The sequence below is a fragment of the Cherax quadricarinatus genome, chromosome 50 (assembly GCF_038502225.1).
Source record: "Cherax quadricarinatus isolate ZL_2023a chromosome 50, ASM3850222v1, whole genome shotgun sequence".
NCBI classification, from domain to species: Eukaryota; Metazoa; Arthropoda; class Malacostraca; order Decapoda; family Parastacidae; genus Cherax; species Cherax quadricarinatus.
Window position 1 is genome coordinate 21685821 of NC_091341.1, and position 24810 is coordinate 21710630.

The following is a 24810-nucleotide window of genomic DNA, read 5'->3' on the forward strand; positions in this document are numbered from 1 at the left end:
CAGAATAAATTTTTTATTTTTAGCCAGTAAAACACAACGCACAATTAAGATTTTAAAATTATACCAAACAAGTTTTAGAAATACAGAGAAGCCAGACCCGAGGTCTACTAGCAACATTCTGGAGCTACTAGAACTATTCTGCAGGCACTAGTCTCACCCTGGGGTTACTGAGAGATTTTGCAGAGGTAACTGCGCTAGTCTGGAGCCACTAACAACTTCTCAGAGGTATTAGCACCATCCTGGAGGCACTAGCACCATCACGGTGGTACTAGCACCATCCTAGAGGAAATAGCACCATCCTAGAGGCAACAGCACCATCCTAGAGGCAACAGCACCATCCTAGAGGCAACAGCACCATTCTAGAGGCAATAACACCATCCTAGAGGAACTAGCACCATCCTGGAGACCAGACACCGTCGAAGTTATCAGGATTGGCTTCGGGCACCTCAGGTAGGATGTGTGCAGGCACGTACCGTGGTAACTCCTCCAAGAGGTACTGAAGAAGCTCCTCCACAACCTCCATGTGCACCGACACGAGGTCTACTCGTTCCTCCGGGTCCTCTGATGGGGGAGGAACAGGTCATAGGCGGCTGAATATGTTAATATGCAGATATTTCTTTATTAATATGATCCACCTAACATTATCTTCATTGAACTTCTACTTCCTTCAAAACCGTTTCAAACTGTACACGCAAAAATAGTTGCATGAATTTATAGAAATCTAAACTGCTTTTTCAAACCGGCGAATTTTACAAGCTAAAATCTGCTATCCCAACGCAGCTCACTTCAAAGCTCACAACAGCTGGCTGGAGGGCCTACGTACCTGTTCACTGCCATGTGAACAAAATCAAGAGATAAACGGAAACATACCTCATTGTCGACCCACCCAGGATTGAACTCGATTCCTTCGCTTGTAAGTCGAATGTGTTACCACTGAGCTATGAACTGTTTGAAGCTATCAACATTTTCTTGTAATAAAGTCTTTGGAAAAGAGGAGAAGGAGAAATTAATCAGCTCTGGCAAAACGACCTTGCGAAATTTACCTTCTTCTTTCAGAAAGAGGTAAGGAGGAAATGAAATCTGCCCATATCGTCCTACTAACATATATAATAATAATTAAATCGTAAAAAATAACAACAACTTTTAAATTATTTTTCCAGAATCTGTTATGTATATCAAATTACTTTCGTCACGTGAAATATTGAGTGTGAGTGATGCAAAGTAGCCACCACCTCCTCCTCTCAGGGATGAAGAGGCATTTGTTGTCACGAGTGACACAAGTAAACCTAATACTTACCCACGAGGATGTATAGTCATTGATGGTTGTGAGAGAGGTACTAGAGACCTCGGAAAATAGCAAAAAGGCACAATACCGTGACTGGAACAATACACAATTAACCCACACATGTGAGATGGGAGCTTACGACGACGTTTCGGTCCGACTTGGACCGACTTTGTAAATGATCCAAGTCGGACCGAAACGTCGTCGTAAGCTCCTCTCTCTTATGTGCCGGTTATTTGTGTAGAGAGCTCGGTGCTTAGCCACGAGGATGTATAGTCACTGATAGTCATGAAAGAGGTACATGAGAACCCGGCACTTACCTGCAAGGATCTAAGTCATTGATGGTACTTACCCTCAACATTGTAGAGTCTAATCTCTGTGTCGTTCTTTTTAGTAACTTGCAGCAACAACTCCTGTATGGCAACGTCCAACTCTTGCGTCCATACGTTATCGCTTATAGTTTTTCTTTTAACATCTCTTTCGCCTTCTCTAGCGTCTTTAGTGTCCCTTCCATTACTTTGTGCACTCTCGATGTGTTTGCCTTTATTATCTTGCAGTGAAAGTATGTCTGCTGCGTCAATATCGGCGTCAATGTCTATAGATAATGAATTGCTGGCACGAGACTTTGGAACGGTGGATATAAACACGAATGGGCCCGCATCCATTCTCTTCGTAGAGATCAAGTGCCTGTGGCTGGATTTCCTGATTTTACTGGAGCTGTTGGCTTGATGGTAATTTAATGCTCGGTCCTCTAGAGATGATTTAACACCTTTCCGCCTGACACTATCAGAGGAACTTAATACATCATAATCTTTCTCCAACTGACCATCTTTAGGATCCTCTGTCTCAGTTGGAAGTAAAACCTGAGGTAGTACAGGACCCTGGCCAGGATGTCTCGATGGCGGAGACTCATTTGGTTGGCCCAGAGGGGCGTCAACAGTGTTAAGTCTGAGTTCTGGAGGGGGTGTCCATTCTCCTTTGCCAGGGAATCCTACCAGAAGCTTGTACTTGCCAATCCTGCATAAAGAAAACCAACCAATGTTAAATTATCTTAAAATAAGAGAGGCACTGCAACTAATTGCAAATATTTTTGAAAAATAAACTGCGATGGTTTGCAACTGACAAAGCTGAATATGATGACAGTCTTGCATACATTTAGTACAGTTTTCAGGAAGATATGACGAAAATATTCAACTTAAAATTATTTAGCCAAAACCTCATCATTTTATAAGTGTTAAAAATAGTATAAAATACCTACTGCCTCTGTATTTGACTGAAGAAGCCTGCTGTGCAGGCGAGACGTTTCAATAATAAAAATATCCAACTATTGCACATGTGTCTTAATCATCACATTATAATTACCTATATGAATTTGCCGGAGGTGAGCTGCACTTCTTGTATATAAGTATCAATGTCAAACGAAGAACACAAGTCTCACCTGACGGCAGCTTTAAATTGTGTAGTGTTGTCTATGTTGTATATCATGTGTGTCCTGGGCGGGGGAGCCGAGTCCACGAAGGAGGACCATTGATCCACACCGTCAATGTCCTCCGGAGCCTCACCCTTGGCCAGGCCCACCAGCGTCTTGTACCAGTCAGTGACGTGCACCAGCCTGGTCATACATACGTGGTCAACTCAGGTCGAGGTGTAGCGAGAAAAAATACATAGGAATTGAAGCCATGTGGCCAAAAGCGGCAAATATTTTTTACTGAATCCATAAAATTGGGATTTAGATCCTGACTGGCTTAGACAAAACTTTGATAATTAAATAATTAATAGTAACATATCCGGCTAATTTAAGCTATGCAGGGGAAACTAAAAGCGATCAGGGCTCAAAAAAAAAAAACAACTAAAATTATTATAGTCTTTTAGAGAGTAACTGAGAGTAAATATTGACTAGTAAAATAACGTTCTAAAAGATATTAGGCAATAAATATCATTCTCAAAGATATTCATCTAGATACCACTGCTGTTTCTTGATTTATGACTCAAACCAGACGATGACCTCAAACCAAAATCACAGAAACTACAATTAATTTTTGGGGGGATACCTAGAAGAAAAATTCTTGCCAAAAATGGGACGTTGTGAGTTTTTGTGAGGAAAAAAATTGGGACGTTGTAAGTGGGTTCTTGTGAGGAAAAAAATCTTTGAGTCCACAGGTGTTACTGACTGGTGACTGATGGTGCCGGGGTTGGGGAGGATCGGTGAGTGTATGAAGGCCACACCCCGGGTGCCACCTTCCCACAGGTTAGCCTTGTGTCCCCGAAGAGGCCAGTTGTTGGCACCGTGGATGGTCGGTCCACCGTTCTGGTACATTGAAATTTCTGTTAAATTCACGTCCATCGTGCGTGAATTAAGCTTCAACTAATTAAACCTTTCAACTTATACGTGAATTACATAATACAGTGTTGAATTAAAGCTATCCTTTATCCCATATCAGTATAGATATACATATATCTATAGTTATACATAAGATACTTTAAAACTAACATCAGTAGTGAAGATGATGACGGAGTTGTCGTAGTGCCCAGTGATCTTGAGTGCCTCCACCACCCGTCCCACTGCCTCATCCATGGCACTTACCATGCCTGCAACACACACAACTGTCACCTGGTACTCTGATACACACACCCACACATGCATAGTGGCAGGGCCAATATCTATACATAGTTTTAAGAAGAGGTATGACAGGGCTCACGAAGACAGAAGAGTGAATCCAATAAGGGTCATTAGAAGAGGTAGGACCGAGAGCAATGACTCGACCTCTGCAAGCAAAATGGGTGGGTGCAAATAGCTGAAATCAGGCGGACGTAAGACATAAATGATGATGTAACGATGGCTGTACCAGTGTTGGTGGGGGTTGTACTAGCGTAGGTGTTGGTTGTAGTAGTGTTGGTGTGGGTTGTACTAGTGTTGGTGGAGGTTGTACTAGTGTTGGTGGGGGTTGTACTAGTGTTGGTGTGGGTTGTACTAGTGTTGGTGGAGGTTGTACTAGTGTTGGTGGGGGTTGTACTAACGTTGGTGTGGGTTGTACTCTTGTTGGTGAGGGTTGTACTAGTGTTGGTGGGGGTTGTACTAGTGTTGGTGAAGGTTGTACTAGTGTTGGTGAGAGTTGTACTAGTGTTGGTGAGGGTTGTAATAGTGTTGGTAGGGGATGTACTAGTGTTGGTGAGGGTTGTACTAGTGTTAGTGAGGGTTGTACTAGTGTTGGTGGGGGTTGTACTAGTGTTGGTGAGGGTTGTACTAGTGTTGGTGGGGGTTGTACTAGTGTTGGTGAGGGTTGTACTAGTGTTGGTGGGGGTTGTACTAGTGTTGGTGAGGGTTGTACTAGTGGTGGTGGGGTTGTACTAGTATTGGTGAGGGTTGTACGAGTGTTGATGAGGGTTGTACTAGTTTTGGTGAGGGTTATACTAGTGTTGATGAGGGTTGTACTAGTGTTGGTGAGGGTTGTACTAGTGTTGGTGGGGGTTGTACTAGTGTTGGTGAGGGTTGTACTAGTGTTGGTAGGGGTTGTACTAGTGTTGGTGAGGGTTGTACTAGTGCTGGTGAGGATTGTACTAGTGTTGGTGGCAGTTGTACTAGTGTTGGTAGGGGTTGTACTAGTGTTGGTGAGGGTTGTACTAGTGCTGGTGAGGATTGTACTAGTGTTGGTGGGGGTTGTACTGTCATGTGGGTTTTCGATACGTGGATGGGTAAAAATACTCACGTAGGCTGGTAGTACGTATAATATATGTCAGAAAGTATGGGAAGCGCCAACAGCCGACCTGCCTCTAGCAACCAGTTACCAGTAACCAGTGTACCAGTAGATGACTCACTACCAACCGTCTGTGTGAATCATTGACTGTATTCATATTGATGCTGACCATAGCAGGATTTCAAACACCCTCACCCGTAGGCACTATGGGTCAGTCGTAGATAGGCAGCAGAGAGAGGCAGGTCGGCTGTTGGCGCTTCCCATACTTCCCGATATATATTATATTATACGTACTACCAGCCTACGTGAGTATTTTTACCCATCCACGTATCGAAAACCCACATGACAGTACTAGTGTTGGTGGGGGTTGTACTAGAGTTGGTGAGGGCTGTACTAGTGTTGGTAGGGGTTGTACTAGTGTTGGTGAGGGTTGTACTAGTGTTGGTGAGGGTTGTACTAGTGTTGGTGGGGGTTGTACTAGTGTTGGTGAGGGTTGTACTAGTGTTGGTAGGGATTGTACTAGTGTTGGTGAGGGTTGTACTATCATGTGGGAGTTGTGAGTCAACTGGCACAGTGGTTACTGGTAACTGGTTACTACTACTGAGAGTACTAGTGTTGGTGAGGGTTGTACTAGTGTTGGTAGAGGTTGTACTAGTGTTGGTGAGGGTTGTACTAGTGTTGGCAGCGATTGTACTAGTGTTGGTGAGGGTTGTACTAGTGTTGGTGAGGGTTGTACTAGTGTTGGTAGAGGTTGTACTAGTGTTGGTGAGGGTTGTACTAGTGTTGGTAGAGATTGTACTAGTGTTGGTGAGGGTTGTACTAGTGTTGGTAGGGATTGTACTAGTGTTGGTGAGGGTTGTACTAGTGTTGGTGGAGGTTGTACTAGTGTTGGTAGAGGTTGTACTAGTGTTGGTGAGGGTTGTACTAGTGTTGGTAGGGATTGTACTAGTGTTGGTGAGGGTTGTACTAGTGTTGGTGAGGGTTGTACTAGTGTTGGTGAGGGTTGTACTAGTGTTGGTGGTATAGAAGGAAGTTGGGATGACTAACAACTCACCCAGGTAGGTGCGTCGGTCGGCGTCATTGATGTAGACATAGGGTTCTGTGTACTTCTCAGGTACCATGAGAGGGGCGTGCACACTCTGGAAAGGCACGTACAGGAACATGGGATCCTCAGGGTTTCTGGTCCTCAGTAGATCCTCAATGTATGACGCGAACATATACTGTGGGAGGCATGCAGCGCAGGTACGTAAGTATGTGAGAGGGAGGCAGTGGGTGGAAGGGACGAAGTGGAAGGGAGAAGGAGAGGGAGTGGGCGATGGGGAAAGCAGGAAAATTAGAGGAGAAAATGAGTAAGTGATAGGAAAAGTAGTGAATAAAAAGAAGGTGTATGAATAAAGACGTGAAACATGAAGAAAGAGATGATAATATATTAGGAAGGATGCATAAGAAGTAAATAATGCAGATATTAACACAGCAGTGACACAGCAGATAGTGACACAGCAGACAGTGACACAGCAGGCAGTGACACAGCAGACAGTGACACAGCAGACAGTGACACAGCAGACAGCGACACAGCAGACAGTGACACAGCAGACAGTGACACAGCAGTGACACAGCAGACAGTGACACAGCAGACAGTGACACAGCAGATAGTGACACAGCAGACAGCGACACAGCAGTGACACAGCAGACAGTGACACAGCAGACAGTGACACAGCGGACAGTGACACAGCACATAGTGACACAGCAGACAGTGACACAGCAGACAGTGACACAGCAGACAGCGACACAGCAGACAGTGACACAGCAGACAGTGACACAGCAGACAGTGACACAGCAGACAGTGACACAGCAGACAGCGACACAGCAGACAGTGACACAGCAGACAGTGACACAGCAGTGACACAGCAGTGACACAGCAGACAGTGACACAGCAGTGACACAGCAGATAGTGACAGCAGACAGCGACACAGCAGTGACACAGCAGACAGTGACACAGCAGACAGCGACACAGCAGACAGTGACACAGCAGTGACACAGCAGATAGTGACACAGCAGACAGAGACACAGCAGACAGTGACACAGCAGACAGTGACACAGCAGATAGTGACACAGCAGACAGTGACACAGCAGTGACACAGCAGATAGTGACACAGCAGACAGTGACACAGCAGACAGTGACACAGCAGACAGCGACACAGCACACAGTGACACAGCAGATAGTGACACAGCAGACAGTGACACAGCAGTGACAGAGCAGATAGTGACACAGCAGACAGTGACACAGCAGTGACAGAGCAGATAGTGACACAGCAGACAGTGACACAGCAGACAGTGACACAGCAGACAGTGACACAGCAGACAGCGACACAGCAGACAGTGACACAGCAGTGACACAGCAGACAGTGACACAGCAGATAGTGACACAGCAGACAGTGACACAGCAGACAGTGACACAGCAGACAGTGACACAGCAGACAGTGACACAGCAGGCAGTGACACAGCAGACAGTGACACAGCAGACAGCGACACAGCAGACAGTGATACAGCAGTGACACAGCAGACAGTGACACAGCAGACAGCGACACAGCAGACAGCGACACAGCAGACAGTGACACAACAGACAGTGACACAGCAGACAGTGACACAGCAGATAGTGACACAGCAGACAGTGACACAGCAGACAGTGACACAGCAGACAGTGACACAGCAGACAGTGACACAGCAGATAGTGACACAGCAGATAGTGACACAGCAGACAGTGACACAGCAGACAGCGACACAGCAGACAGTGACACAGCAGACAGCGACACAGCAGACAGTGACACAGCAGACAGTGACACAGCAGACAGTGACACAGCAGACAGTGACACAGCAGACAGTGACACAGCAGTGACACAGCAGACAGTGACACAGCAGACAGCGACACAGCAGACAGTGATACAGCAGTGACACAGCAGACAGTGACACAGCAGACAGTGACACAGCAGACAGTGACACAGCAGACAGTGACACAGCAGATAGTGACACAGCAGACAGTGACACAGCAGACAGTGACACAGCAGACAGCGACACAGCAGACAGTGACACAGCAGACAGTGACACAGGAAGTCAGTGACGAGCAAGTTTTAACACAGAAGACATCGACACAGACACATCAATTTAGATGGTAACAGGTTGCCAAGAAATATCAAATTTACACGATGCAAAAAACGACCACTTCACAATTAATATAAAATATTTAGAGATAACTTAAGAACACATAATATAATTTCATTTAGGCAGTATTATTAAAATATAAACTAAATGTCTACGAAGACTCCGTAGGACCTTATATATATATATATATATATATATATATATATATATATATATATATATATATATATATATATATATATATATATATATATATATATATATATATATATATATATATATATATATATATATATATATATATATATATATATATATATATATATATATATATATATATATATATATATATATATATATATATATATATATATATATATATATATATATATATATATATATATATATATATATATATATATATATATATATGCAAAACAACCACTCTGAAAGAATAGAGAAATTCCAAGCGCTTTCGTGACTACTCACATTATCAAGGAACTATGAAAGTAAAGCATCCAAGGAAGGTATATAAGGGGGTCTGGCCAACACCTCACTATCAGATCCCACAACGGTTAAACACCTGATGCGCGCCGGCCCAACTGGACAGGTCCTTTGCACAACTCACCAACAAACTATTCTACCCAAGAAAATTTTTAAAATTATTATTTGTCCAGTGTATTATTAAATTCTTCCCAAATTCTATTAATTATAAATGGATCTAATTTATATAAACCAAAGGAAATATTCATATTATTGTCAAAACTGCTTTTTATGAAACAAGATTCAATTATATTCCTGTCGACCATGGACTTGCTTGATACTACTTTCTCAACTTTTTTGAAAATCAATTGGATGGTTAAAATCTCTTATATGAATAAATAGAGCATTGGAATCTTGTCCAGTTCTAATGCTATATTTATGTTGTTTTAATCTTAGTTCGCGATTTTTACCAGTTTGACCGTAATAAACTTTATCGCAAATTTTACAAGGAATCTTATAGACACATCCATCAGCATTTTGGGGGGAATTCTTTATCAAAAGTTTTTTTTACTGTATCAAGATTTTTGAATACAACTTTAATATTAAAAGTCTTAAGAAGAGAAGGCATATCAACCAAGTTTTCATGGTAAGGGAGAACCAACATATTTTTAGTTGAATAAGGCTGGTTGTCCCTTTTTTTTATTGTAAAAAGTATTTTTAGCAACTTTAAAAGATTTATCAATTACATTTCTTGGGTATTTTAAATCATTACCTATTTCATAAATTTTGGATATTTCCTCATCTATGAACTCAGGACTACAAATTCGTAAAGCTGTCAAAAACATTGATGAGAAAACAGACAGTTTGACTCTATCTTGATGCGAAGAATAATAGTGGACATAGGAACAGTTATTTGTAGGTTTTCTGTAAATTTTAAATTTGAATTCATTATTACCCTTAATAATTAAAACATCTAGAAAAGGTATTGAGTTATTTTCTTCAAACTCAACAGTAAAGTTTATGGAATGGGCTAAGCTATTTAATTTTCCAAGGAAATGTTGTGCAAAGGACCTGTCCAGTTGGGTCGGCGCGCATCAGGTGTTTAACCGTTGTGGGATCTGATAGTGAGGTGTTGGCCAGACCCCCTTATATACCTTCCTTGGATGCTTTACTTTCATAGTTCCTTGATAATGTGAGTAGTCACGAAAGCGCTTGGAATTTCTCTATTCTTTCAGAGTGGTTGTTTTGCATATTCTGAAATCACCTGTTTACTGTGATCTTATTGCATATATATATATATATATATATATATATATATATATATATATATATATATATATATATATATATATATATATATATATATATATATATATATTTTCCTTTTTTTATTAACACACTGGCCGATTCCCACCAAGGCAGGGTGGCCCGAAAAAGAAAAACTTTCACCATCATTCACTCCATTTCTGTCTTGCCAGAAGGGTGCTTTACACTACAGTTTTTAAACTGCAACATTAACACCCCTCCTTCAGAGTGTAGACACTGTACTTCCCATCTCCAGGACTCAAGTCCGGCCTGCCGGTTCCCCTGAACCCCTTCATAAATGTTACTTTGCTCACACTCCAAAAGCACGTCAAGTATTAAAAACTATTTGTCTCCATTCACTCCTATCAAACACGCTCACGCATGCCCGCTGGAAGTCCAAGCCCCTCGCACACAAAACTTCCTTTACCCCCTCCCTCCAACTTTTCCTAGGCCGACCCCTACCCCGCCTTCCTTCCACTACAGACTCATACACTCTTGAAGTCATTCTGTTTCGCTCCATTCTCTCTACATGTCCGAACCACCTCAACAACCCTTCCTCAGCCCTCTGGACAACAGTTTTGGCAGTCCCGCACCTCCTCCTAACTTCCAAACTACGAATTCTCTGCATTATATTCACACCACACATTGCCCTCAGACATGACATCTCCACTGCCTCCAGCCTTCTCCTCGCTGCAACATTCATCACCCATGCTTCATACCCATACAGGAGCGTTAGTAAAACTATACTCTCATACATTCCCCTCTTTGCTTCCAAGGACAAAGTTCTTTGTCTCCACAGACTCCTAAGTGCACCGCTCACCCTTTTCCCCTCATCAGTTCTATGATTCACCTCATCTTTCATAGACCCATCCGCTGACACGTCCACTCCCAAATATCTGAATACATTCACCTCCTCCATACTCTCTCCCTCCAATCTGGTATCCAATCTTTCATTACCTAATCTTTTTGTTATCCTCATAACCTTACTCTTTCCTGTATTTATTTTCAATTTTCTTCTTTTACATACCCTACCAAATGCATCCACCAACCTCTGCAACTTCTCTTCAGAATCACCCAAGAGCACAGTGTCATCAGCAAAGAGCAACTGTGACAACTCCCACTTTATGTGTGATTCTTTATCTTTTAACTCCACACCTCTTGCCAAGACCCTCGCATTTACTTCTCTTACAACCCCATCTATAAATATATTGAACAACCACGGTGACATCACACATCCTTGTCTAAGGCCTACTTTTACTGGGAAATAATCTCCCTCTTTCCTACATACTCTAACTTGAGCCTCACTATCCTCGTAAAAACTCTTCACTGCTTTCAGTACCCTACCTCCTATACCATACATCTGCAACATCTGCCACATTGCCCCCCTATCCACCCTGTCACACGCCTTTTCCAAATCCATAAACGCCACAAAGACCTCTTTAGCCTTATATAAATACTGTTCACTTACATGTTTCACTGTAAACACCTAGTCCACACACCCCCTACCTTTCCTAAAGCCTCCTTGTTCATCTGCTATCCTATTCTCCGTCTTACTCTCAATTCTTTTAATAATAACTCTACTATACACTTTACCAGGTATACTCAACAGACTTATCCCCCTATAATTTTTCCACTCTCTTTTGTCCCCTTAGCCTTTATACAAAGGAACTATGCATGCTCTCTGCCAATCCCTAGGTACCTTACCCTCTTCCATACATTTATTAAATAATAGCCCAACCACTCCAAAACTATATCCCCACCTGCTTTTAACATTTCTAACTTTATCCCATCAATCCCAACTGCCTTATATACACACACACACACACACACACATATATATATATATATATATATATATATATATATATATATATATATATATATATATATATATATATATATATATATATATATATATATACACATATATATACCCTGCCTCGGTGGGAGACGGCCGACTTGTTGAAAATATATATATATATATATATATATATATATATATATATATATATATATATATATATATATATATATATATATATATATACCCCTTCTCCTGTATATATTACTAAATTTAAAAGAAGAACCTTTTCTTTTTTTCTTTTGGGCCTCCCCGCCTCGGTGGGATACTGCTGGTACGTTGAAAGAAAGATATATATATATATATATATATATATATATATATATATATATATATATATATATATATGTTGTGCCGAATATGTAAAACTGGTCAATTAGCAAGAACTCATTTAAAATTAAGTCCTTTCTAAAATTTTCTCTTATACGTTTAAAGATATATTTTTTTCATTAATGTTGATGTTAAAAATTATAATTTTGCACCAAAAGGAACTTAGGATACTTACCTAACCTTATTATAACAAGCGCAATTTATTTTAGCCTAACCCTACTAAATATATTTTAGATTTTTTTACAATAATTTAATACTAAAAAAACACAATCATATATATATTTTTTCGTTAGGTTCAGAATGATTTTGGCAAAATTATTGCATACACAAATTTTCACTTGTCCTATATGGCAAGATGAACGTTGCTATTTAAGCCAAGATCGCAAGTTCTGCCTATTCGGCACGACATATATATATATATATATATATATATTTATATATATATATATATATATATATATATATATATATATATATATATATATATATATATATATATATATATATATATATATACACTCTTTAAGGTATTGTGTATAATTTACCGTAGAGTAGACACCATCCTGGCTACTGTCCGGGGTTGTGTTGTTCCTCAAGTCCAGCCAGTTATGTCCTTCCTTACCTAGGTGAAAGAGATGCGTTAATGGTGATATATTTATCTTTCTCTTTCTATCTCTGTTTATTGCTCTATCTCTGTCTCTACAGCTCCTGGGACATTTGTTTCATATCACTTCTTTTCGTGTCCAAAACTTTCCTACTTCCATTCCCATCCACTCTGTGACTCTCTCCCCTTTCACTCCTTTCTAGAGAATCCTAATCTCCCTAACCCCTCTTTTTGCACCTATTTCTCCATTTTATTTGTCTACCTCCATTCCTTCTGCCTCGTATACATATTTCCATCACCTTACTTCTGGGCCTCTACTTTCTCCATCACCTCACCTCCGGGAGCGTCGTCCAAGTCGCTGCAGTAGTCCACATCAGAATCATTACAGGAGTTCATTTTAGAGTCAAAGACATGAGAGCGATAGTGAGTGTAGTAGTGCTCGGAACCGGTGTAGTAGCCATAGAAGGTGTCGAAACCCCTCATGGTGGGGGTGTAGTCCCATGAGCAGAACCCAAGATGCCATCTGTCGTGATGAAGATGAGAAAGGGTAAACCCTTCTACAGACACTTCCTCCCACCAATACCTCCCACTTAAATAATTTCTCACTAATAACTCCTGAAAGTAAAATGCCCTCCCACTAACAAGCCCCCTTTTATGTAAATTTCCCTCCCTAGGGCATCGCCCTCCTCTGTGTATTATTACTCTGAGGACTAATCTTGGATGAGTGGCGTCTGAGGGCACTTGCCTTTCTCCTCAACGCTTTTTTCCCTCCCACTTTAGGACCTGAGGATATTCCTTAGGGTTGGTTAGCCAGCCCTCATCTATCCATTTGCTGCCTGAGGTAGGTAGGTGTGTGGGTGTGCATGTATGTCTATATTCGTATATGTGTATGTGTGTGGGGGTAACGGGGGTGTCCTTTATGGCTCTAACGAGGGGATGGGACACAGGACTGATCCTACTCGTCCCATACATACTCAGTTCTAACTTACTTTTCGCAAATCAAACAAGTGCTCCTGTTGTAGAGAAGGAAGGAATATGAGTCTTAAGAATCATTGGAAGAGTACGAGAGGGTGAAATGAAGGTATCATCTCATCAGGTGAAAAACAGTTGAAGGAGGAACACAGGTGTCCCTCTGATAAAGTAGATAAGATAGTTATCTCTGTAAAGTAAAGAGCTGGGAAGGGGAAAAATTATGAAAGAGATTTTAGAGATATTGAGAAGGGTAAACTTTATCGACCGACAGATTATTTATGTTGGTATATATGTCGTGCTTTTTAAACAGAACTTATAATATTGGTTAATTAAAACAATGATTGTTATGAACCTGTGTGTTTGCGTAAGGTCACTAACAAATACATTATGAACACTCACTTGCCGACGGCGTGAGTTTGGTAACCAACATCCTTCAGCGCCTGCGGGAGGAGCTTCAACTGCAGGTCAAGACCCACGGGTTCTGCAGGCTGCAGGACGCTGTGCTGAAGGAGAGAACCTAGAATCGTCATGTAATTCCTCCACCTATGTGTTTCTATGTATACTTCAGTTTACTGGAGTAAGAGATATGGGAAGAAGTGCAAGATAAGCCCAGTGAAAAGCAGGGGCGCAGTGAGCACAATAAGGGAACATATTATCAACATTCGTAGTCCCAAATTATTCAACATGTTACCAGAAGATGTCAGAAACACTGCTGAGACTAGTATAGAAGCCTTCAAGAGGAAACTGAACAAGTATCTTCACCAGGTGCCAAATTAACCAGGCTGTGATAAATACATGGTTCTGCGGGCCGTAAACGGCAAACAGTTGACCAGGCAAACACCAGACGAACCTGGTCCATGGCCGAGCTCCGGGAGTAGAAAAACTGTCAACAGAAGGGATTGGATCCCAATGTTTTGGCGACAGTATTATAGACAACACACTTTGCAGAAAACTTTTACTGGGACAATGCTTCGCTTTGTGTAGAACTTTATCAATTTAAGTGAAATATTGTCCCAGTAATAGCTTAGTCTGCAACTGTTCTTCCGACAGAAAATGATGTAATGATCCACTGCTTGCTGACAGTGGAAGGTTAGTGATCCCGGGTCCCTCTACCTGCCACTGGTCAAGGAAATAGTGACCCCTTCACCCGACAGTGAAGATAAGTGGCCCTAGACGTACCTGCCTACTGATAGTGAAGGAAAGTGGCCCCAGACGCACCTGCCTACCGATAGTGAAGGGGTAGCGACCGGAGAGGAGAGCGGAGCGGGTGGGGGTGCAGACAGGCTGGACGTAGGACTGCTCCAATATGATACCACCTCGGGCAAGGGACTCCAGGTGTGGCGTCAACACCTGGGGGTTGTGCCACGACACGTCGTTCCAACCTGCCCAAGGTCACACTAGGTCACAACACATGTCGCTCAAGGTAAACTCAAGGTTACTGGGTGTAAGCTGACGCTAATCTGGCTAGTGACTTGGCATTAGCCTGGGTTACCTAACACTTAACACAAAGTCACGCTATCTATAACAATAACATTATGCATAACATTATTCCAGTAATATTATGTTAAAATAACAGTTGAAATGTTTTTTATGAGAGAGAAAGATCCTATGTATTCCAGCTCACCAAGGTCGTCGGCAACCATGAAGATAATATGAGGTGGTACTGGCGGCGGTGTTCCTGGCGAAGCTGATGGTGTTGGTGACGACGCTGTCGGCGGTGCTCCTGGCGACGTTGGAGGTGGTGGTGGTGATGATGAAGAGGGTGTTAAGGGGGTAGCGGCAGTGTATGTTATGACCATCACCACCACCCAGACGATTCTTCTCAGATTCATGCTCCAAGCCATGTTGGACTTAAAGAAGGTAGATGTAAGCCATGTGTGTGTGTGTATATATATATATATATATATATATATATATATATATATATATATATATATAAATATAAACAGCTCCGGGGAGAACCTTGAGGTTTCCCTGAGGTACGTTTATTGTCTTCTCTGAGGATGAGGGTCCCCATTCCAGCTATAAAGGTGGTACCTCCCTATATATTTTTTCAGAATATATATATATATATATATATATATATATATATATATATATATATATATATATATATATATATATATATATATATATATATATATATATATATATAAGCTCAATATTTCAGATATTTTATTATTAACGGTGAATCAATTTGTCATTTCCTGTATTCAATTCAATTCAATTCAAAGTTTATTCTCTGTAAGGATTACAATGCTGAGTTTATAGAATTTGGTTATTGTGTGGTTTACATGTAGTAAAATAATGATTACAGAGTGTACCACTAGAACACCTAGCATGGCTAGGCATTTCGGGCAGACTTAGTTTAAATCTTAATTTTAAAATATTTCAAATTATGAGTTAAGTTGGTATTATGGCTAAGTGAGTTTTGTGAGTTTAGCTTTTGTTTTGGCACAGTACATAGTTTCAGTAATGGAGTATCACAGGATTCATTATTTTAATATTGAGATTAATATTTCTGTTTATGGTCAAATGAGTGAGTGAGTGTAAGTGTGAACCACCAGGTGGTATTCGTGTAGTTAGTTGACGGGGTGTATCAGGGAGATAAGATGTTTTCTAATGGTAGTTTTGAAGGTGATAAATGTGTCTGCAGTTCTAGAGTTCTCAGGTAGGGTGTTCCAGATTTTAGGGCCTTTGACATACACTGTATTTTTGTAAAGGTTTAGTCGGACACGGGGAATGTCGTAGAGATGTTTGTTAGGACGTGTTTCTAAGTGACTGAATATTTGAACACCAAGATATAATGTACTAGTGTACAACTCTCTCTCTGTCCACACACTTTACATTATTAAATTATGGGCATCGCCGTATCTCCCTACAAATTGTACTGCCAGACATGCTAAGATCAACCAGCATTGCTAGTTGGGTTATCGTGGCTATCAGGTTTTCTCTGGCATCCAACCCCTTTAGTTAGGGTATGTGGAAGGGGTATAGCATTTTTTTTTTATTTAGCAAAATCGAATATATCAGCAATGTGCTGCTATCCGATTCTCTATGATAGTGAGAACAGCTTTCTATATTTCCCTGTTATGTTTTATCACACAGGATGCGATGCATACATAATGTTAAAATCTGTCAGCTTGAGCTGAAAGACTTCAGTAGGACCTGGAGTTTACCTGGAGAGGGTTTCGGGGGTCAACGCCCCCGCGGCCCGGTCTGAGACCAGACCAGGACTGATCAACCAGGCTGTTACTGCTGGCCGAGGATATCTTAAAGTATTCCACCAAAGGCTCCTCAATAACGGGAGCTTCAAGGATATCGTTCCAATAAAGCAGGAGTTTCTATTACTAAGGAATTACTGTTCCTCAAGATAGCCTACCATCCATTCAAGGGAGGTTCCTTGACGCTGGTGAGGGGCTCTTGATCTAAGGAATTGTATTTGTGCTCCAGTTCTCTGAATTGAGCCTGGATATCTTCCATCCCTCTTACAGGCGCTGTATAATCCCTACGGGTTTACTGTTCCCCCATGATTATAATAATAATCAAGATAGCCTATCCCATACATAGGAAAAATATTTTTCCGACTTTTTTTTGGGTTATCTTAGGTAATTTTACACTATGCATGATAATTGTAACTATGTGCCTAAATAAACTTATATCTTCAGTGGGTGAAGGTTAGGGCAAAAGGAATAGGGAGCAACGTCCTGTGGTTTGGATGTCTGCCCGGACGAGATGTGGTGAGGCAATTTGGTTGATGGGGAGAAGCCAGTTATACAACGCTCAGGTGCCTCGTCGTGAATTTATCTGTGACTGATTAAGACCAGCTCTACCTGGAGCTCATTACCTTTGTAAATTCTCATGATTAATGTGTTTATGATTCATTACCTTTGCAATTATTCATGAGTGACCAGCTCTACCTGGAGCTCATTACCTTTGTAACTTGGTCATGATTATGACCAGATCTAGTTCATTACCATTGTAACTTGCTCAGCTATCAAAACTTTGGAGTCCAGTCCCTGGACCAATTATGTACCTCTGTAATCTTTTGACTACCGCCCACAGGATGGGTATGGGGTGCATAATAAACATATTAAACTAACTAAACTAACTGATTAAAATAACAATGGTATAAGCTCGCAGTGTGCATATTGCAGAAGAGGAGGTTATATACATTGGTGTATTGTGAGCGGTATGCATATTAAATTCAATACTGTGCAATCTCCCTCTGGCGAGTGTGAGGCAAGAAAGTTTATTCAGGTATACACAAATACAGTTACATAGATTATCATACATAGCAGCATGTGTAGAGAACCTGGGATAACCCAAGAAAGTTAGATCACTATACGCGTCTATTCACTACCTCAAACATGTACTATAGTATAGAGCTTCTGAACTCTGGCATACGTTTGTCACCATTGTAAGATCTCATAATGCATGTTGTAGAAAATGAAGATATGTGCAGTGATGTCTTCCGGGCAGCAGCACAGTATTTACTGTTAGTCTGAGCCCCAGGCATGGGATCACAACGGCATTTTGTTCATCAGAAATCAGTACGATGTTTTGTGATTCCGTTACATGGTTAAACATCTGTTGGCCAATCTTAGATAAGTTTTGAGTCCATTCAGAAAAAAAGGCTTGTTATATAGTATTTTTTTTAAGATGCTTCCGGAAAGCACATTAGTGGGGAGTGAATTTCCCGTACAGTGACACTGACTACATTCATCGCAATGTTTAGACTTGCCAGTACTTACTCAGTAACAAATAAGAATGTGAGACTGGAGCCTTGACCCTCAAGTATCTGCCATGGGTATATTAGCAAGCATGTCTCCCTTCCAGTGCGTACATTCCAAATGTCTCCCCTCCAGAGCGTACATTCCAAATGTCTCCCTTCCAGAGCGTAAATTCCAAATGCTTGGAACATTTTCCAGCACTTTAAATCTTTTATTGGCTCTTTATCCGGGGAAATCTTCGCGTATTTTAAACTAGTACATATCTGTACAATAATTCTCATGGATGTTTTAGACACAAAATTAATGCATTATGTAAGTTTAAAATAAGATAATAAAATCAAGCATCGTGGCTTATTGCAATTGGTATCATGTTACCATTCTAGTTTACCTTAACGTCTATTAAAATCTAGTTAATGAAAGGTAGAAATACCTGATATGGTTGGTGGTTTAGCTGAAAATTCCTCTTTAGAGGGACGGACAGACAACTGCTGCTTCAGCAGCTGCTGCACGACTAGCGGATGGTTGCTGCTTCACCAACAGATGCAACACGACTGTCTTCATAGCGAGCTTCAGCGCCCTCCGCCTATGGGGGAGAGGCCCGAGATTAAAATGAGGGAGGTCACTTCTGAGGTCATTGTGGCCAGCACACTTATTGTCTCCAGCACGTCTACTGTGACCAACACGCCTATTGTGTCTCCAGGACACCTACTGTGACCAACGTATACTGTGACCAGCACGCCTATTGTGATTCCAGCACGGCTACTCTGACCAACACGACTGTGGAAAATTGCATTTATCTGAATGTATCATTATATACATAACAGTAAATGAAAAGATAATTATTATTTATCAGTTAGACATGTAGGAATTTGGGACACCTAGGTCGCAAGCAGCAGATCCTGGCGCAACCTGCTGCTGTTTGCAATGGCTGTCTGGCTGTCGTACCGAGGAAGGACAGGCACCTAGCAACATCTGTTGTTGGGGCAATGATGCATTCCCTAGAATGTTCGTTAATTGCTCATTACTCTGTAATTTGTAGCCACGTATGGACGTGTTTATGATTCATTTCCTTTGTAACTTATCATGATTGTGACCAGATCTAGTTCATTACCTTTCTAACTTGGTCATGATTGTGACCAGATCTAGTTCATTACCTTTGTAACTTGTCATTAGTGTGATCAGCTCTACCTGTAGCTCATTACCTTTGTAACTTATTCATCTATCAAAACTTTGGAGCCCATTCCCTGGACCCATTATGTACCTCTAATCTTTTGACTACCGCCCACAGGGTGGGTATGAGGATGCAGAATAAAGATATTAAACTAACTAAAAACTAACTTCACACGGTGATGTCCGGGTTCAATTTCCGGCGAAGGGGTGGAAATAACGGACGTCTTTCCTTATACCGGTTGTCTATGTTCACCCATCAATAAAATGGGTACCTGGGTGTTAGTCGACTGGTGTGGGTCGCATCCTGGGACAAAACTGACGTAATTTTCCCGAAATGCTCAGCATAACAAGGGGATTTCTACATGGTATTATGTCACTGATGTCAGCTAGGCCTGTATACCTTGTACGTGTACCTGTAGTTAATAAAGATATAATATGATACGGCTGTTTAGGGCAGTGTGGCCAGGACACCATACTGCTACTTAGGGCAGTGTGACCAGGACACCATACTGCTACTTAGGGCAGTGTGACCAGGACACCATACTGCTATTTAGGGCATTGTGACCAAGACACCATACTGCTCTGCAAGGAACTTGCAATCCCATTCATTGACAACTGGAACAACTTTTATGGCAAACATGATAAGTATGCAAGGGATGGGGTACATCTCTCTGGGGCAGGGGTGGTAGCACTTGCAGACTCGATTGAGAAGGCCATTGGTGAAATGCCTATGATTTTAAACTGATGGAAGATAGAGGTATGGGTGTGTGTGGGAAACAAGCAGGTTGCAACACTAGGGTTGGAAACAGTAAATGTATAAAAGGCATTCAGCATGAAGTTATAAATAAAGACAATAGAACAGGCCAGCAAACAAAGGGGGACAGCAGAGGGCAGCAAGGGACTAGCTCCCTTAAGGTTTACTATACTAATAGCAGGAGTGTTAGAAATAAGATAGATGAGCTAAGATTAATTGCAAGTGCAGGAAACATAGATATTATTGCTATAACAGAGACCTGGCTCAATCTGAAAGATAGAGAGATGCCCTCTGAATGTCACATACAAGGCTATAAATTATTCCACACTGACAGGGTCAACAGGAAAGGTGGTGGAGTAGCGATGTATGTCAGAGACAATTTAAATTGTTGTGTTAGACAAGATATTAAATTAGAAGCGTCAGCCACTGAATCTGTTTGGTTACAGCTTCTCGAGGGCCGAGAAAAACTAATTTTGGGTGTGATTTACAGGGCCCCAAATCTTGATAGGGAGTGCAGTAAACTTCTATGGGACGAAATTCGTAAGGCATCTACATACGAAAATGTTGTGCTAATGGGAGATTTCAACTATAGACAGATTGACTGGAGCAATTTGACAGGAAATTTAGAGTCGGGTGACTTTCTTGATACGATCCAGGATTGTTTTTTAAAACAGTTTGTGACAGAGCCAACTAGGGGAAATAACCTCCTTGACTTGGTTCTTGCCAGTAGGGAAACACTAATTAATAATCTTGAGGTTAATGATGAGCTTGGGGAGAGTGATCACAAATCACTCAGTTTTAATATATCATGGAATTCCCCTAATAATGGCAATCAAGTCTCCGTCCCTGACTTTCGCTTCGCTGATTTCATAGGACTGAAAAATTACTTAGGTGGGCTGAACTGGAATGACCTGACTAAGGGTCAGGTAGGTGGTGATGGTTGCCGATATGATGCTTTCCAGGGCATAGTTCTAGCTGCTCAGTCAAATTATGTTCCAAATAGGGAAATCAGATCAAACAAAAATGATCCTAAATGGATGAACAATAGATTAAAATATCTGATTGGTCAAAAGAGAGGCATATATAGGCAAATCAAAAGAGGAGAGGCACAATTAAGAAATCGATATATTCAGTTAAAGAGAGAAATAAAAAAGGGAATTAGAAAAGCAAAAAGAGATTATGAGGTTAAAGTTGCAAAAGAATCGAAGACTAACCCAAAAGGATTCTTTCAGGTATACAGAAGTAAGATCAGGGACAAGATAGGCCCACTCAAAAGTTCCTCGGGTCAGCTCACTGACAGTGATAAGGAAATGTGTAGAAGTTTTAACACATACTTCCTCTCAGTTTTTACACAGGAGGATACCAGCGATATTCCAGTAATGATAAATTATGTAGAACAGGACGATAATAAACTGTGCACTATTAGGGTCACAAGTGACATGGTCCTTAGGCAAATAGATAAATTAAAACCTAACAAATCCCCAGGCCCTGATGAACTGTATGCAAGGGGTCTAAAGGAATGTAAAGAGGAGCTTAGCACATTTGGCTAATCTTTTCAACATATCACTACAAACTGGCATGGTGCCAGATAAGTGGAAAATGGCAAATGTGATACCTATTTTCAAAACAGGTGACAGGTCCTTAGCTTCGAACTATAGACCAATAAGCCTAACCTCCATAGTGGGAAAATTTATGGAATCAATAATTGCCGAGGCAGTTCGTAGCCATCTTGAAAAGCATAAATTAATCAACGAATCTCAGCATGGTTTTACAAAGGGGCGTTCCTGCCTTACGAATTTATTAACTTTTTTCACTAAGGTATTTGAGGAGGTAGATCATGGTAATGAATATGATATTGTGTATATGGACTTCAGTAAGGCTTTTGACAGGGTCCCACATCAGAGACTATTGAGGAAAATTAAAGCACATGGAATAGGAGGAGAAATTTTTTCCTGGATAGAGGCATGGTTGACAAATAGGCAGCAGAGAGTTTGCATAAATGGGGAGAAATCAGAGTGGGGAAGCGTCACGAGCGGTGTTCCACAGGGGTCAGTGTTGGGCCCCCTGCTGTTCACAATCTACATAAACGACATAGATGAGGGCATAAAGAGCGACATCGGCAAGTTTGCCGATGACACCAAAATAGGCCGTCGAATTCATTCTGACGAGGACATTCGAGCACTCCAGGAAGATTTGAATAGACTGATGCAGTGGTCGGAGAAGTGGCAGATGCAGTTTAATATAGACAAATGCAAAGTTCTAAATGTTGGACAGGACAATAACCATGCCACATATAAACTAAATAATGTAGATCTTAATATTACGGATTGCGAAAAAGATTTAGGAGTTCTGGTTAGCAGTAATCTGAAACCAAGACAACAGTGCATAAGTGTTCGCAATAAAGCTAATAGAATCCTTGGCTTCATATCAAGAAGCATAAATAATAGGAGTCCTCAGGTTGTTCTTCAACTCTATACATCCTTGGTTAGGCCTCATTTAGATTATGCTGCACAGTTTTGGTCACCGTATTACAGAATGGATATAAATTCTCTGGAAAATGTACAAAGGAGGATGACAAAGATGATCCCATGTATCAGAAACCTTCCCTATGAGGATAGACTAAGGGCCCTGAAACTGCACTCTCTAGAAAGACGTAGAATTAGGGGGGATATGATTGAGGTGTATAAATGGAAGACAGGAATAAATAAAGGGGATGTAAATAGTGTGCTGAAAATATCTAGCCTAGACAGGACTCGCAGCAATGGTTTTAAGTTGGAAAAATTCAGATTCAGGAAGGATATAGGAAAGTACTGGTTTGGTAATAGAGTTGTGGATGAGTGGAACAAACTCCCAAGTACCGTTATAGAGGCCAGAACGTTGTGTAGCTTTAAAAATAGGTTGGATAAATACATGAGTAGATGTGGGTGGGTGTGAGTTAGACCTGATAGCTTGTGCTAACAGGTCGGTTGCCGTGTTCCTCCCTTAAGTCAATGTGACCTGACCTGACTAGGTTGGGTGCTTTGGCTTAAGCCGGTAGGAGACTTGGACCTGCCTCGCATGGGCCAGTAGGCCTTCTGCAGTGTTCCTTCGTTCTTATGTTCTTATGTTCTTATGCTCGTGGGAAATGAAGTACCATTATTATAAAGATTTACGCTGTTCTGTGTGTCTCTTTTATTTGTGGGGGAGTTGTCTCTATCACATAATGGCCATAGATTTTACTAGAGGTGTCAAGTGGTCACTGTGTTATAATGAAAGGGCGTAGTCTCCAAGTTGACTTAAACATCAACACTTGTGATCAAAAGGCTGCTTGTTGTTGTTTCACTCTTCAGAAAACAGGAAAGTGTTTCCTGACACGGGTCTTAATCATACTGACGACTCGTTACTTCTTTAAGGGTGGCTCAGAAGCCACGTTATTAATGAGTGAGATGTTGAATGGCTCAGGGAGTCAGGATAAACCAAGAATGTCAAGTTGTTTGGTATATTTCAATTGGGGTTTCCTTTTTCAAGTCCTTCAGGATACAGCCACTCACAACAATCAACTGAATAACTCCTAGGGATCAATTTTCTGCTAGGTACCTAGGAAATCAAGTGTTTAGGAGACCTGACGATAAGTCTCTCCCAGTCTGGATTCGATAGGCTAGGTAAATTAAGTTACTTTGTAGAAATTACATTTTAGTAGCATTTAGTTAAATTGTTAGGTTAGTTTACTTGCAAATTAAAGAAAATCATGTCAAAAGTTTTCATTACTGTGTTCCTTAAGGTAAAGTGTGTAAATCTTAAGGTGATCTTTTAAGGGGAGGCAAGATGTAAGGGTGTTTCCCTGCATCGAATTTCTGCCAGTCTTAAGCTAACAATAGATTGGAACCTGAGAGATAGCCGACCAGTGTTGGTCGTATCTTTCGAATTATTTTTTTTATTTCTCTGCATATTGTACAGTGTGTAATTTACATGTTATAAAATACTGGTAAGCATAAAGAAAGCCACTAGCATGCCAGAGCATTTCGGGCAAACCTAATGACTCCTATTTAAATAAGCCATGCTGCTTAGCTTTCTTGGGTTATTCTGGGTTATTAAATCACCGGGGTTAATTCAGTTGAAGAGAGATCTCGTCTCATCATGTGACTCGCGAAATCGCAATAACACAATTGCCTGTCACTGTCTAAAAATTCGTTTTCTGTGACAGTGACAGAAAATTAATATAAATTAAACGGGTAACCAAAGTAATTTAATATTTTTATTTGTCTCTCCTCAAGGGAAGTTTCTTTATGTTGGTGAAGGGGCACTTGATCTAAGAAATTGCACCTGTGCTTTCCTTCCTTGAATCGAACCTGAGTGCCTCTCATTCCCCAGGTGCTGTATAATTCCTTCAGGCTCAGCCCTCTCCATGAGTCCAATAATAATAATAATAATAATAATAATAATAATAATAATAATAATAATAATAATAATAATAATAATAATA

At 40.9% G+C, this 24810-nt stretch overlaps 2 protein-coding genes across 2 annotated transcripts in view; both read right to left on the reverse strand.

Annotated features, from left to right (window-relative positions):
• LOC128695261 (arylsulfatase B) lies at positions 1–18994 on the reverse strand. Its single transcript, XM_070095499.1, has 12 exons — positions 18855–18994; positions 15316–15541; positions 14910–15073; positions 14091–14194; positions 13055–13242; positions 12661–12737; positions 6032–6197; positions 3774–3871; positions 3454–3590; positions 2721–2894; positions 1635–2299; positions 1–561 (listed from the first exon to the last, which is right to left on the reverse strand). The coding sequence occupies exons 2-12, from the start codon at positions 15533–15535 to the stop codon at positions 389–391; spliced, it is 2166 nt and encodes a 721-aa protein (XP_069951600.1). The 5' UTR covers positions 15536–15541; positions 18855–18994; the 3' UTR covers positions 1–388.
• LOC128695423 (arylsulfatase B) overlaps positions 18870–24810 on the reverse strand; it is a 21687-nt gene continuing 15746 nt past the window's right edge. The window contains exon 12 of the mRNA XM_053786018.2: positions 18870–19007. Coding sequence (XP_053641993.2) covers positions 18994–19007 — 14 coding nt within the window. The 3' untranslated portion in view covers positions 18870–18993. The remainder of the gene's footprint in view (positions 19008–24810) is intronic.

Bases quoted from the DNA above. Each gene is read 5' to 3' on its own strand.
- LOC128695261 (XM_070095499.1), bottom strand. From the start codon at position 15,535: ATGGCTTGGAGCATGAATCTGAGAAGAATCGTCTGGGTGGTGGTGATG. The intron at 15,074-15,315 runs GTGAGCTGGAAT...GACCTTGGGCAG, and splicing joins CATGGTTGCCGACGACCTTG to GTTGGAACGACGTGTCGTGG. The intron at 3,591-3,773 runs GTTAGTTTTAAA...TCAATGTACCAG, and splicing joins TCATCATCTTCACTACTGAT to AACGGTGGACCGACCATCCA.